The 15,232-nt window shown below is 51.6% G+C and overlaps 1 protein-coding gene across 1 annotated transcript; it reads right to left on the reverse strand.

The window, feature by feature from the left end:
- Positions 1-2,025: 2,025 nt before the first annotated feature.
- MYPOP (Myb related transcription factor, partner of profilin) lies at positions 2,026-6,933 on the reverse strand. Its single transcript, XM_035119287.3, has 2 exons — positions 6,041-6,933; positions 2,026-3,520 (listed from the first exon to the last, which is right to left on the reverse strand). The coding sequence occupies exons 1-2, from the start codon at positions 6,492-6,494 to the stop codon at positions 2,838-2,840; spliced, it is 1,137 nt and encodes a 378-aa protein (XP_034975178.3). The 5' UTR covers positions 6,495-6,933; the 3' UTR covers positions 2,026-2,837.
- Positions 6,934-15,232: the final 8,299 nt, after the last annotated feature.

A 15,232-nucleotide genomic window follows, 5' to 3' on the forward strand; every position in this document is an offset into this window, starting at 1 on the left:
CTTTGATGAGGCGGCCCCAGTGGTTTTCAGGTCCCAGGAGTTGACTCGTCTATCTTATGCAGCCCAGACCTGTATCCTAGAGAAAGGACCTGACAACATGGTCTTGCCATGTGACTTTCTGTGTTACCCTGTATGCTTCAGAGATTTTTTGGGTGGGGGTGGGACAGGAAGCAAAATGGACTCAGATTGCCTGTTGCTGCGCTTTAGTATCCAGAGGAATAGCCAGAGGAAAGGTGTTCACACAAACACATATGCAAGTTGTCTACGCTTCTGCCGTGGGGAGAGAGTTTCCAGTGAACGACAGTGACCGTCTTCATAAATGGCCAGCCAACCTAACAGATGTGGAGGCTAAGGAACAAAAAGCATGTTTTTGACCACCAGCCATCTCTCTGCCGGTCGAGTGAAGAGTTCTATCTAACTCAGAAGCCTGCAGATTTCCACACCAGCCCCAAACAAGTGTGCATTATACTGAAAACCTGGCCAATAAAAGAAAAAGTCACATGGGTGAGTGTATGGAAAGCTGAATTGCATTTGACAGACCAGAATTGGATCATGTTGACGTCGTCTGTTTAAAGCACCTGGTTTCACCCAAAGAATTCTGGGAACTGTAGTTCCCCACCAAAGCCACAGCTCCTGGCCCCCTTAATAAACTACAGTTCCCAGGATTCTCTGGAGAAGCAACCAATGTGACTCTCTGACTTTGTCTGGTAAACCTCATCTCCCACACCTGCCAAGTGTCCTGTAAGAAACAGGACACCCCCCCCCCGGTGTGAAATCGCAATGGTCATTTTGGGTGCCTCGATCTCGCGCCCTCTTGTGCTGTGCTCTCACCCCGAAAAAAGCGTTTTCAGGGTGAGATCGCAGTGTGGGTCATATGACTTGCCTGGGAGCCCGTCCTGGAAGATGCGTGTCTGGGTTATTTTGTGTGAAAAAGTTGGTGAGGGGTCTGCATCTTGGCCAGTCTAAAACCAGAGGTTTCTACTCTCCCACATCTGTCCCAACTTCTGTTCAGTGACGGTGAGAGCTCAAGGACTGTTTCCAATAGAGGCCAAACACTCCAGGAGGTCTTGGGGGGCAGGTCTGGTCTGACATGTTGTGAACTGCCCTGAGATCTACGGTGTGAAGGGCGGATTACAGATTTTGATGATGGTGAAAATAATAATAATAATAATATCAATTGGTAGAGCACACACTCTTAATCTCACTCAAGTTCAAGCCCCACGTTGGGCAGAGGATTCCTGCACTGCAGGGGGTGGACTAGATGCCTCTTAGGGTCCTCCCAGCTCTATGTGGCTGGGCGGGGGGGGGGGGGTAGGGTGCACAGCCTGGGGAGAGCCCCAGAGTCTGCATTTGGCTTGTGATGTAGAAGTTCTCCCACCCCTGGATGATTATGACCGAAGGACCAGACACCACAGAGTGAAGAGAACCACATAACATCCTTTGCAGTTGTGTGTGTGCGTATGCAAGTGCTTTCTATATTATTAAGACCCCATTTTGTCCCTTAAATTGGTGAGAATGAAGTCCCCCTTTCCTTGTACAGTCATACCTCGGTTTAAGTACGCTTCAGTTTGAGTATTTTCAGTTTAAGTACTCCGCGGACCTGTCTGGAACGGATTAATCCACTTTCCATTACTTTCAATGGGAAAGTTCACTTCAGGTTAAGTACAGACTTCCGGAACCAATAACACTCATACCTCGGGTTAAGTACGCTTCAGGTTGAGTACTCCACAGACCAGTCTGGAACGGATTAATCTACTTTCCATTACTTTCAATGGGAAAGTTCGCTGCAGGTTAAGTACGCTTCAGGTTAAGTACTCCACAGACCTTCTGGAACAGATTAATCCACTTTCCATTACTTTTAATGGGAAAGTTCGCTTCAGGTTAAGTACGCTTCAGGTTAAGTACAGACTTCCGGAACCAATTGTGTTTGTAAACCGAGGTACCACTGTATAAAGCTCTGCCCCAGAACTCATCTCTGCCCCCCCTGCCCCCCCCCCCGTCGACGTTTCACGAACACAAGGGAGCTGTAGTACGAAAATAGTTTATTGAGCTTCCGCCGGGGACGGGACAGAGCAGAGGGAATGGCATGGCCGGAATGGCTTCTTCAACTATGCCGGGAAAGGCCGAGAGCTGCTTTTGGGCAACCTTGCCTCTGCCCCTCCACGTGGGGCTTTTCGGTCGAGGATGCTTTTGGCTTTTCAGGCGCTGGGAAAGGGTTCAGAAAGAGGGGGGGGGGAGAGAAAGGGAAGTTGGTCTTTGTGGGAACGGGAGGCGGCAAAAATCCTCCCCACCCTGTATTCCCCCCTCCAAGAGTGTCTTAATGCAAAAAGCAATTGGGACTGGGGCGGGGGGGAGACACTGCCAAAGCTGGGGAGCTGGCAGAGGGTTTTTTGGGGGGGAGGGTCTGTCTGATTTCCCCTTTTCTGGTTGGCTTTCCATCCTGGATTTCAGCCCAGGTGCCCGCAAAAAATGCATGACCCAGCAGCTGTGTGTTGCTGCTTGCAGGGATGTTGACAAACACTCCTGGTCCCACTGCCTCTTTCAGGGCTGCAAAAACTGGGCGGTGAGGGCTGTTTCTCAAGCACTGACAGGCTACCCGGCATGGCCTGGGGAGCTGCCTTTGGCCTGGGGGGGTGTGGAGACCCGTTGCAACAAACACCACCGGGTCTGGGGGTGGCTCTGGACTGTGTTTTGCAAAGGAACGAACAACCTTTGGAGATCCCTTTGGGGCAGAGCGTCAAGAGAAGTCATTCAGAGCCTTCCCCTCGCTGGGCACCTGCCCTATGTGTCCGTCCCCCCCATAGGGGGCAGAGTCAGCACCAGGTCCTTGGCAGCGCTCACAAGTTCTTCCAGCGCCCCCTGCGTTTCCGAGTGGGGATCCCTTTCCTCCGCTTCTGGGGCGCAGGGGCCTGGCTTGGGGACGGCCCGCTTTTGGCCACAGGCTGGCCTTCCTCTGGTAAAGGACCCCCCTCGTCCTCACCCCTCTCCGGGGACGGCTCCTCCTTGGTGGCGAAGGTGCCCCTGGGCGGTGGGGTCTCCGAGGAAGGGGCTGGTGGCACGGGGCTCGGGCTCTCCCCCTGCGGGGGCAGAAGGCCATTTGCCTGGGCCGGAAGGAGGGGCAGCAAAGCCGCCACCACGTCGGTGAGCCGTTCCAGGCCTTGCCGCAGGGTGTAGGTCAGCTCGCGGACAGCCTCGGCTGTCTCCCGCTGGGCCTGCAAGAAGTCCAGAGGGGGCTCGGCGGGCAAGTCGAGACGGGTGCGCCGGCGCCGCAGGGGTGGCGAGGCAGAGGGGCACGGGGTGCTGCCCAGCGGCTCCGCAGGGGAGTGCTCTGGGTGCGGCCTGCAGCCTAAGCTAGCCGGAGAAGGCGCCATTTGGATGATCTGCAGTGAGGCGGGCTGGGCCGAAGGGGGCGCCGGCGAATCACGTTCTTTGGGCTTCAGTAGACCCCCATTCAGGGTGCAGCAGGAAGTCCGTGCAGAAGTCTCTGGGCTGCAGGAGAGGTTCCCCCTGGCTGGCATGTCTGCAGAGGGGGAGGGAAGCAGGAGATTGACAAGGCTGGCACCTATAATCTAGGCACCACATGGTCCCTTAACTCTAGGTTATGGTCGCCACAACGTCTATTTGCCAGTGGGTCAGACTGGATGACCCTTGGGGCCCTTACAGTTCTACAATTCTATGATCTCAACTACCTTGCTTGACTGTGGCTTGCTCTCACAACAATTCATGTGTCCCAGTATGCAAGGAGAAAGACAGGAAGGGAAAGGTATTCACTAGGGAGCAAGGCAGAGGTTTTTAAACTGTGGCCACCAATCTAGTGACCAGAAACTGCCATGTGGTTGTCATTAGATCCACAGCAGTAGCAAAACACGCCTGGGGAATTTCGAACACAGTTCTTGGGGCCTGCTATTCCCCCATCACCAAGCTGCTGTTTTGCTCCAGCCGGCCCTTTCTGGGCCAGCAATGCGTGGGCAGATAGAGCCCTTTGCGGCCCTTACCTCTTTGGGTGGGTGAGCACAGACCTGAATTCTAACTCCGCGTTCTGAAAGATCTCTCTGCCTGCAGAATCTAGCTCCTCAGGGGAAAGGCAGGGCTAAAGCCCCCTTTCCCCACAGGCTAGCTTTCCGGGTGCAAGCTCCCTTCCACATGGCGGAGCATTCAGGCATGCAGCCCTCCCCTCCAGGAAGCTGCCTAGCCCCTGGAGGGCTGTGCTGAGTGCTAGTTCTGCCGCTGTGTTGCAGCTGGCTCTTCTTTCTCTCCTGCCTCCACTCCGCACCTTCCCCAGCAGCCTCAAGGTTACAGCTGGGGAACAAGTTGTGTAGGCATGGAGTTGGCAGCCGCAACTGGCCACTAGCCCACCTGAGAGTGGGCACGGGCTTTTCTCTTGGCACTTGTGGCCTGCGTCGAAAGGCGCCATGGCAGCCGGGAGCCAAGCGTGGGCTTGGATCGGCAGCTGCAGAAGGCAAGAGCCACCTTCCTGAGCTGCCCTGTTGCACAGCAATAACCCAGCTTCGTCCCGCTGTTTGCCTCTCCTGACCTGAAAGCACTTTGCTCCAGTCCCAGCGAGATTGGAGGCCAAGACAGTGACTCGGGGCCAAGGAAAATGCACTCTGCACATGCACAGAGACACCTGTTTCCTGGACATTGACTCGCATATGCCCAAACTGATTCTCAGCATTGGAAGAAGGTTGCAGAGATAAACCAGTGGCACGCTGGATGAAGCCAGGAAGCATGGAGGAATTCCTCCTTCATGGATGTGGAGCTAAAATTGTGGCAAAACCCCCTTTTCTCTCCCCCCCCCCCGCTTTCCTCCCTCCTTCAAACCTAGAGCAGGAATTTCCCAAAGTAGGAAAGAGAAAAGAATGTCATGGGTTCGAGCAAAAGATTCCTGCATTGCAGGGGGTTGGACTAGATGACCCTCGTGTTTGCTTACAACGTGACAATTCTGTTACTCTATGTCTCCGTTGTATCCCCACATCCCCTATTGGTTTGGGGGAGACTTGAAAGGATAGTTCAGGTCAGGGGGCGTCAAGCGCAGGACTACCTCTCTCACAAAGCAGAGTTATATTTGCTTGCCTTCCAGCTTTCCCTGTTCTGTGCGCTTATCATGCCAATATAACTCCCTGCCATTTATTTGAACTTCGGTTCTGGAATCCAAGGCGTGGGTGGCGATGTGGAGATTAAAATAGCATCCCTTCGGGTCCCAAACCCTCAAATCCCGGTTGGATGCCTGTTGCTCCATTCTCGGAGCAATTAGGTTTCTGAGCATGTGCAGAGTGCCTTTCCTTCGCCATTTGGAGTACCATTCAGAATTTACGAGGTTAGATTGGTACCGTCAAAGCATGCATTTAAAACACAAGGCTCCTCCCCTGAACACCAAGAATCCTGGGAACTGTAGTTTGTTATAAAGGCACTGGGAATTTTAGCTCTGTGAGTGATAAGAGATAGGGCCGTGAGCTTCTTCTCGCTTTCTTGTCCTTCCCTGCCCACCCCCAATGGCAAAGGCATTGGCCTGTCGCGTGCCTCTTTCTTAAAAACTAGAAGTGCTGCAAACTGAAATGAACTGACACCCTTTGCCACACCCAATCTGAAATCCCCGCCCCCAATTACTTCATACACCCCTAGACACATGGGGGTATCTGTGAAATGTAGGTGAAATCCTTAGTCCAAACTCAAGCAAAGGCAAACACAGACCACTGAAAACATAACAATCTGCTTGCCGCTATCCAGCGGCGCTGAGGGTAAGGCACTCTGCACATGCTCAGAGGCACACACACGACTTCACATTGTGCCTCAAATCAAGCCCTTCTCAGTCCTCCAGCGCTTCGTCCATTTAGAAACCAGCTCCTGGCGGGCGGTATGTGGAGTTTTCAATTTTTTACCCCGTGCTGTCAGCGTGCCAACCCACATGTGGGCAAGCCTCAGGCCCTTACATTCTGCCAATCCGTCCTCCCCAACGCCTTGGCAGAGCCGGGCCCCGGAGGCACCTGCTTCGGTTGCCGACATCTTCCCGCCGGAGGGATGGGGTGCGGCGGGGACTCACCTGCGCCATGCTCAGCCGCCAGCCGGTAACTGGGGGTGGCGAACCCCGGCGTGTTCTGCAAGGCGCCGGGTTCCACCCCGCCCGCCCCCATCATCACGCCGGGCCCCAGGATGGCGAAGATGGTCTCTTCCTCGGCCGAGAAGGTCTCGTCGCAGGCGCTGCCGGCCCCCTGCGTGGAGTGGGGCACCCTCGCCAGCTTCTCCTTGGTGCGGCGCTTGAAGTCATTCCAGCGCTTCTGCACCTCCTGCCCGGTCCGCTTCCAGCTGGTGATGCTGTTGATCTTGGCGGCGATGCCCTCCCACACCCTCCGCCGCTCGGCCACCGTCACCCGGCGGCTCTGGGTGCCGTACAGCTTGGCGTAGTTGGCACGGACCTCCTGGATCAGAATCTGGTTCTCCTCGTAGGAGAAGCGCGGCTTGCGGAGGCGGGTGATCTCCTCGCTCTCGCCAGACATCCCGGTGCCCTTCTGCTGCTGCTGCTGCTCCTGCAGATGCTACTTCCCACTGCCGGGCTCCTTCAAGCTCTGGGAAGCGGTTCTCTCGGGCAGTCAGTGCCCAGCTGGCACCTCTGCATGGGCACCCTAGCCAAGGAGAGAGAGAGAGATGCCTGGCATCGCCCAGCAAATGCATTGGGCACCTTGCAAGTTTTGGGTGGGTGGGTGCCACAGCGCCACGGTGGCTGCCCAGCAGCTCTGCTTTTCGCAGGGGTGTCCCCAGGGGTGTCCCTCTGGCACAGGCCCCCCCCCCCAAGCCTCCCCAGCTGGGAAGGGGTGTCTGGGGAGGGCTCCTCTTTGGGGGACTCTGCTCCCGCTCAGCTGCCTTGCTGCATTGAAATGCCTCCCCCGCTCCTCCCTCCGAGTTCCTCCTCCTCCTGCTGCTGCTGCTACCGGGCATGCGCATGGCTTCGCCGCACTCCCAGCAGGCCAAGGGGCTGCCTGGATGGTTGCCCCGGGCAACCGAGGCTTGTTGCCCGCCCTGCTCGCTCTTCTCGCAGGGCCTTGCAGAGCGGGAAGCAGTACCGCCCCAAAGGCTTCTGGGAATTCAGAAGCAATTGCACCCCCCATACAGTATATATATAGTGCTCCCCCCCAAAAAAAATATGTTTAGGGGTACTCTCATTTTGACTCAAGAAAATCACCATTTTGCAGTTCAAATCGGAAAAAATAAATACAGTATATGGACAAAAGTACAAAGATTCACAAAATGTTTAGGGGTATGCGTACCCCTGCGTCCCCCCCCAGAAAAAAAGGACTGCATATATATATTGAAAATTAGAATGTATTTCTCTGAATGCCCAGCCCACTCGCAAGCACCTGAGACTGGGGGAGAGGCAAGCAATAAAGGGCACCCCTGATTTCAAAGTTACACCCGTATCCCAACCCCAAAATTACACACACACACACACACACACACTTAAGCTTTCAAAGCAAGCCGCATCACGAATGCGATGTGCAACCGCCTAAGTCAGAATCGGATCTTAAGATGGTTGTTTATAATTCGGTTGTGCATCAGTTTTGTGTGTTAAAACAAGCAAGGAGGAAACGATAGCTCTCTGCCCTGAGGAGCTTACACTTGAAACATTAAATCCCTGCGTGGAAGGCAAGAAAGAAACGGGATTCGGCTACGGTCACATGGCTGGCATAAGGGACAGCAGAGAAGGATGCTTGTAAAATATAGCAGCCGTTGCTATTTTTGCACTTAAGCAGCAGTAACAAGGGGGCAGTGTTGCCTAGTAGTTAGAGCAGGTTAAAATTCCCTCTCGGCCATGAAGCCCACTGGCTGACATTGTGTGAGTTACATGCTCTCTTCCAGCCTGCTCAACCTGGCAGGGTTGTTGTGAGGATCAAAGGTCGCCAACCTGTGCTCCTTGAGGAAAGAACAAAATAAAAATGCAAGTAAATTATTGGAATTAGCCATTGACAAAACAAAATTGTCCCCATTTTCCTGACAAGCAACTGAGGTACTACTGTTATAGGACTTGGCAGGGGGCAGGGGGTAAGACATCGAGCTATCAGGAATCTCTTCTATACCATAAGCTGCTGCTGCTGCTATTATTATTATTATTATTATTATTATTATTATTATTATTATCATCATTATCATCATTATCATTATTATTCTATACAATATTGTTTTGTTTTGTTTTAGTTGAGAGGTTGTGGACCAGGGGTAGGCAACCTAAGGCCCGGGGGCCGGATGCGGCCCAATCGCCTTCTCAATCCAGCCTGCGGACAGTCCGGGAATCAGCATGTTTTTACATGAGTAGAATGTGTCCTTTTATTTAAAATGCATCTCTGGGTTATTTGTGGGGATATAGGAATTCATTCATTTTTTCCTCCAAAAATATAGTCCGGCCCACCACATGGCCTGAGGGACGGTGGAATGGCCCACGGCTGAAAAAGGTTGCTGACCCCTGTTGTGGACCATCCTTTCTTGGAGGTATTTAAGCAGAAGTTGGATGGCATTGCACTAGATGACCCTTAGTGTCCCTTCCAATTCTACAATTCTATGATTCTACTAGCTGGCCCTGCCACACGTTGCTGTGGCTCAGTCTGTTAAATGGAGCCTCAGAGTCCCCCTTCAGACTCGCCTCACCTTCAGAGTCTCCCTGTTTTACACGTGTTATGTTTACAGAGGTGCATCCTTGTGACTCCCCCCACCCTGTTCCAACCCATTACCTATCCCCCCTCCTCCCCCCCCAGCTCATGTGATTGGGCCCACCCTGTCCCGACCCATGACCTATCCTGCCTCCTCCTCCCCCCACCCCCTACCCAGGCAAGCCCCCACCTCCACTTGGCCTAGTCTGGAAAGCAGCCTAGTCTGCAAAGCCGAGCCAAGATGCTGTGGAGAGAGAAGCTTTCCTAGGTGCAGTACCAGTGTAGCCGTCACTAGAGGGCGCTGATTTGTAACCTCTCCTGTGCTCCCAGCATGCACTTTCATATGATTTGTGAGTTCTGAAACATGGGGTTTTATCTGGCGTAGGTGACACAGCTGTCTTAGCAAACTTTCCTATAGCCGTCAGACATTCACATGTGAAAATTTCACCTCAATCGGTCAAGCGGTTTTGGTGAAAAGTGGAAACCCACCCACTTTTACATTTACCAGTTTATATTTATAGATATATAGATGATGAATTATCACCCAACACTTATAAAATGCCTTTAAAAGAGAGAGAGAGAGAGAGAGAGAGAGAGAGAGAGAGAGAGAGAGAGAGAGAGAGAGAGGGAAAAGTGCTGTACTGTACAGTGGTACCTCGGGTTACAGACTCTTCAGGTTACAGACTCCGCTAACCCAGAAATAGTACCTCGAGTTAAGAACTTTGCTTCAGGATGAGAACAGAAGCCACACAGCGGCAGCCAGAGGCCCCATTAGCTAAAATGGTACCTCAGGTTAAGAATCGTTTCAGGTTAAGAATGGACCTCCGGAACGAATTAAGTTCGTAACCAGAGGTACCGCAGTACACATATGTAAAGGCAGGGCAATCCCTGGCTCACCATCTAAGGCAAAATCTGCACCATACATGTAAAAGCTCTATTGGGCTTGCGGTTTGACTCTGTTCTGAGCAACACGCACACAAACAAACACTCGTGCTGTGGCAGCGAAGAGAGCCACAAACGGGAATTGGTTGTGTATACCTGATTCAATCCCCCAGAACCCGGTACCATACCTAATGCAGACAAGACCTATAATTCAGCCATTAATCATCCATTTTGAGTAAATGGATTACAGTACCTCCAGCAAAAATATCCTCGACAGAAGCAAATGCCCTTCTCTTTTGCATTTCTTGAGACATTTAATCCTGTTCCTTTCAGCAAGGAAGGGGTCTCCTTATTACAGCAAGAACTGACTTGCTAGGACACCTAAGTGACTTTGCCTTACCCCTGGGATGGGTCATGGCCAGGGCCGGATTAAGGTTTGATGAGGCCCTAGGCTACTGAAGGTAATGGGGGCCTTTATATGTCCAGCTTGTCCTTTGTCAACAACAAATTGTCGCTGTTTTTTGTGTTGAATATATGCTATATGGTAATTCATGGACCTAATAGGTATCTAAAGCCATTTGTACATGTTGCCATGCAACCAGTCCACGCGGAATGTAGGCACCCTATATATAAAAGGTAACAGTAAAGGGGCCCCTGACCATCAGGTCCAGTCGTGTCCGACTCGGGTTGCGGCACTCATCTCGCTCTATAGGCCGAGGGAGCCAGCGTTTGTCCGCAGACAGCTTCCGGGTCATGTGGCCAGCATGACAAAGCTGCTTCTGGTGAACCAGAGCAGCGCACGGAAACGCCGTTTACCTTCCCGTCGGAGCGGTCCCTATTTATCTACTTGCACTTTGATGTGCTTTCAAACTGCTAGGTGGGCAGGAGCTGGGACCGAGCAACGGGAGCTCACCCCATTGCAGGGATTCGAACCACCGACCTTCTGATCAGCAAGCCCTAGACTGTGGTTTAACCCACAGCGCCACCTGGGTCCCTATCCTATATATAGAAATGAGCAAACCAGTGATATTTTAGGGAGCAGGCTAGCAGGTGGGGCCCATGACTTACATCACAGGAGCCTATACAACACAAAACACTGTTGCTGTATGTAGGTTTTATTTTATTTGTTTTTTTATCCTATATTTTGGAAATGTACATCCATATTTTTTCCCTAAGCGGCCCTAAGCTATAACTTGTTTAGCTTATACTGTACATAAATCTGGCACTGGGTCACAGAGTATCAATGAAAAACCCCTTGCAAATTCAGGTCAGTGTCCACCACCAGGAAGACTATTCCTATAACAGGATACTCCTGGAATCCCAAAGTTGCCCAGTTTTTTGACACTCCACCAGAAGGCTTCTCCACGCTGCTCTTTCTCAGACTTCCCATCTGATTGCTGCAGGAGTCGGGCTTCTTCTTTAACCATCCAAGCCAATATCCTTTATTATTTACCTTTTGTTTCTTTGCCTTTGCCTCTGGACTGTGTTATTATTTTTCTCTTTGGAATCCATCAGGACTCCCTTGTAGAAGCACCGGCCAGTGTCCTTCTGCAACAGAACTCTCCTTCTGTCTCTCCCCCACCCCTTTTTAAACCCTAATTGGGTTCAAAGGAACCCCAAGGAGAAAAATATACAAGGAGTTGGTATGTCAACCGCCTCTTTGAGACCACTATTTTGACAGCTATAACCCCTGTTGGCTCTCTGACCTGAGCTGTGACAGTGAGCCAACCTATTTGAATTGTAGAACTACAGGGTTGGAAGGGGTCTGACCCACTTCGATGCAGGATTCAAATGTCCGTTTAAAATAAATGGGCTTAATAATAATAATAATAATAATAATAATAATAATAATAATAATAATAATAATAATAATGTCTATGAATTCTCCTCCTCCTCCCTATAATTAAAAATATTGGTGTCTGGTCCGTGTGCGTGATAGAGAACGGGCAGATTTCTCGATGTCGCCGTGCTACATTTTGCCCACTAGATGGAGTATTACACCTTCCTGTTATCTTCTCCCGCTCCCGAATTTTAATGGTTGTACCGTATGTATGGGACGAGGGTGGTGCTGTGGGTTAAACCACAGAGCCTAGGGCTTGCCGATCAGAAGGTCGGCGGTTTGAATCCCCGCGACGGGGTGAGCTCCCGTTGCTCGGTCCCAGCTCCTGCCAACCTACGGTAGCAGTTCGAAAGCACATCAAGTGCAAGTAGATAAATAGATACCACTCCGGCAGGAAGGTAAACTGCGTTTCTGTGTGCTGCTCTGGTTTGCCAGAAGCGGCTTTGTCATGCTGGCCACATGACCTGGAAGCTGTACGCCGGCTCCCTCGGCCCGTTACGCGAGATGAGCGCCGCAACCCCAGAGTTGGTCACAACTGGAGCTAATGGTCAGGGGTCCCTTTACCTTCACAGTATGTATATAATTCTGGTTACAGGTAGGTAGCCGTGTTGGTCTGGATCGAAGTAAAATAAAAAAATTAAGGTGCTACTGAAGGAATTTTTTTATTTTAGTATGTATATAAATGAGGCTATGTACGAAATGGGCCAGCAGGGGGCGCTTTTCCTTCTGCCTAGTGATTCGTTTCCTTGCTGTGTGTGTGTGTTAGAGGTTGCACAAGGGTTGGCGATGGAAGGCAGGGTGGCATCCTGCAGAAGATGGGGAGGCATACGCCGCCACCACACCCCTTAAGTGTTGAGTCAAAGGGGGTCAATGGGGGAGGTAAGAGGTGGGGCTGGCTAACCTCCCTGTGCCTTGGCTCTGGCAAGCAGGGCAGCCGCCAAAGGGACCCCCTGTGTCCTGGCAAAGGGGTTGGAGGCCCTGGAGTAGGGGTCAGCAAACTTTTTCAGCAGGGGGCCAGTCCACTGTCCCTCAGACCTTGTGGGGGGGCAAACTATATTTTGAAAATAAAATTGAACGAATTCCCACAAAATGCACCAGAGATGTATTTTAAATAAAAGGACACATTCTACTCATGTAAAAATCCGTCTGTGGGCCGGATTTAGAAGGCGATTGGGCCGGATCCGGCCCCAGGACCTTCGTTTGCCTACCCATGCCCTGGAGAAACTGTGTGGCTCAGAGAGGAAGGGGGTGGGGAAGACCGAGGGAGCTGTGCCGAGTCCAGATGTGTCAGCCTTGGACAATAGGCGAGCGGGAAAAGGACAGACAGATGGGCCAGCTGATACAATGGACCAGGCGTTTAGCATTCAGGAGCTGTGCTCGGCTGACTTGCCGCCTCCCCTCCCCCTCCGCCCTTCTCCGCTATTGAGCCAGCCAAAGGCCAGGATGAAAAGGCCTCGCCAAAGCCCATCTGCTCACTCTTTCTCCTTCTCTCTCTTTCTCCCCGCATTCATCCAAGGAGCAGAGATGGCTGGAGAGAGAGAGAGAGAAAGAAAGAGAGAAAGAGAGAGAGAGAGGCAGTTCTCCCCATTTTCTCCTTCCTCAGAAGTGCTGGCGGGTGGGAAGGAAAGAAGGCGATCGATGCGTTTAATTGCGCCCTGATTAAAAGCGCAGCTTGATCTTTCCATCCTTCCGTCCCTCCGTCTGGCCTCCTTCTTGCACCCATTTCACAGGCTGGAGGAACTGAGGCCGAGAAACGGACTCCCAGCCACCCCAAACTACCGAGCGTCAAGTTCATGGGCTGGCAGGGGGTGCGGAGGTTAATTGACTTTAAAAAAAAGAAAAGAAAGAAAGCTTGATTTGGACACAATTGGTCTCTCCCCGATCTCAAAAGTGCATAAACTGGCTCTGGTTGCAAGGTTGATGAGCTGCAGCAGAAAACAAGAGAAGAGAGAGTTTTGATGTGTGCTGCTTCTCCATTTGAAGCACAAGAGACATCACATTCCCCCCCCCTCACTCGAACTGGGCGGCCCTTGTGCCTAAGATAGCTGCCCAAGAGGCAAAAGGGAAGCCCTTGGTTTTCATGGAGTTGCAGTGATGGGGAAACCTGCCCCTGGTGAATTTCTGCCTGTGACGCAGCTGCCAAAGGCACAGGGGGCCCAGCTAGGGAAGAAAGTTAGCAACTCTCCTTCAGGGCAGTGGGAGAACCGAGCAGCGAATATCTCAACTAGGTCCTGAATGGGAAGGAGGAACCTATTACTTAATGTGATTCCTCAAGGTTGCAATATTTCAAAAGGGGACCTTGAGGGTCAACAATTTGTAGAGAGGGCCTGGGGCCACTGGCTTGCTTGCTTGCTGTACTGAAAGTCTGTTTCCATTAGCAGCATTGGGGCCAAATTCATTGCCAGCCAGGATTTTTCCAAACAGCTCAGCGTTCCCTTCTCAGGCTCCGTTTAACAAGATGCTGAGCTCCTCAGGAAAGGTTCATTTATTTTTGTGCTTATGTGGGAGCCAGAATCCACAGAGCGAGAAGGAGAGAGCAGGGAGGGATAATTCAGCTGCTGGGTAGCACACGGTGGCCACAAACTCATCACCATGACAGGGAATTTGGGAGGGATTGCAGGGGGAGGGCCTTGCAAATATGTATCATGAGAGCCTTGGAGAAGGCTGCAAGATCTCTTGGGGGGGGGGTTGTTTGTGTGGAGGGTCTCCCTCTCTGCAACGCCCCATCCTGGGCACAGCTTCTTGGTCACAGAAAGATGTGACTTGGGGTAGAACCTAGGAGCTGAGAGAGAGTACTGTTTATCGAGCAAATGCTTAAATTATTTTGTGTTGTTGTTGCTTTTGTTTTTGTTGTTGGAATAAGGATCTCTGTTTGCACTGAGTGGCACTTAACAGGAAAGCATTAAAAGTTGCCACCACCCTTCCAAAAAAAACCCCAACCACCCCCAGATTGTCACAGGAAGAGATGTGTCTTTTTCTGCTCCTGAACGGGAGACCGAAATTCTGCACCAAGGAAAGCAGAATTTCATGGCCTGAGCAAATTATGCAAATGGAGGGGAAGTGTATGATTTAATACCAATAATTTGGTTTGCTTTTTCGAAAGCATTCTCATATATTCTGCTTCTTCTAGTTATGGCGAAGGGAAGGGATTTTGCAGCGACCCGAAGCCCTGTCTTCTGAATACAGGGACCTTTTATTCAGTGATTCTTCTGGCTTCCAAAACGTACTGGGCATCACCTAACCATCATGAGGGCTAGAAACCTGAGTGCTTTCTTAAGACCATTAAGTCTGTACCTGCTGCCACATACTGGCTGCCCAGGCCTTTTTCCGGGCACACTTCAAGAGGCACATGTGCTTTGCATCATGATTCCTCCAGGGGGTCAGCAGGTGGCATTATTGTGTAGCGTTGCTCTGCCACTGGACACTCTGGTCAAAGGGACACTCTGGTCAAAGGGCCCTGGGGCCCCTGGCTGTGGATCTCTTAAGACGGCAGAGAAATGGTGCCAATACAGACTCTGTGCTGTATTTGCCCCCTGAAGGGATAGACTGCCATGTGGCCTGATTACAGAAGTCAGATCTGTAGGATAAATGAGGAGGGAGTTGTTTCAAAAAGGGTCCCATCAGGAGTTGCCATCTACCCATCTATGCAGCCTTGCACTGCAGGCTCTTCCAGAAGGAGCTCTCCAAGGTCTTACGACAGAGGCTCTTTCCAGCTCCCTCACCTGAGATATTTTAAGGGGGGAGGTGCACTGAGGCTTGGACCTAGGAGTTTTTGCAAAAGCGTAAATGCTATGAGGCCAGAGCGCCTAGCAATATAAAACCCAGCTTGCATGTTGCGGAGGATGAAAGGATCAAGAGCATGGGTAGGCAAACT

Source organism: Zootoca vivipara, chromosome 6 (genome assembly GCF_965207765.1).
Source record: "Zootoca vivipara chromosome 6, rZooViv2.hap1.1, whole genome shotgun sequence".
In the NCBI taxonomy this organism is placed as follows: Eukaryota; Metazoa; Chordata; class Lepidosauria; order Squamata; family Lacertidae; genus Zootoca; species Zootoca vivipara.

Coding starts and splice junctions, on each gene's coding strand:
- MYPOP (XM_035119287.3), bottom strand. CDS start 6,494: ATGTCTGGCGAGAGCGAGGAGATCACCCGCCTCCGCAAGCCGCGCTTC. Junction 3,521..6,040: donor GGCGGCTGAGCATGGCGCAG/GTGAGTCCCCGC, acceptor CCCCCTCTGCAG/ACATGCCAGCCAGGGGGAAC.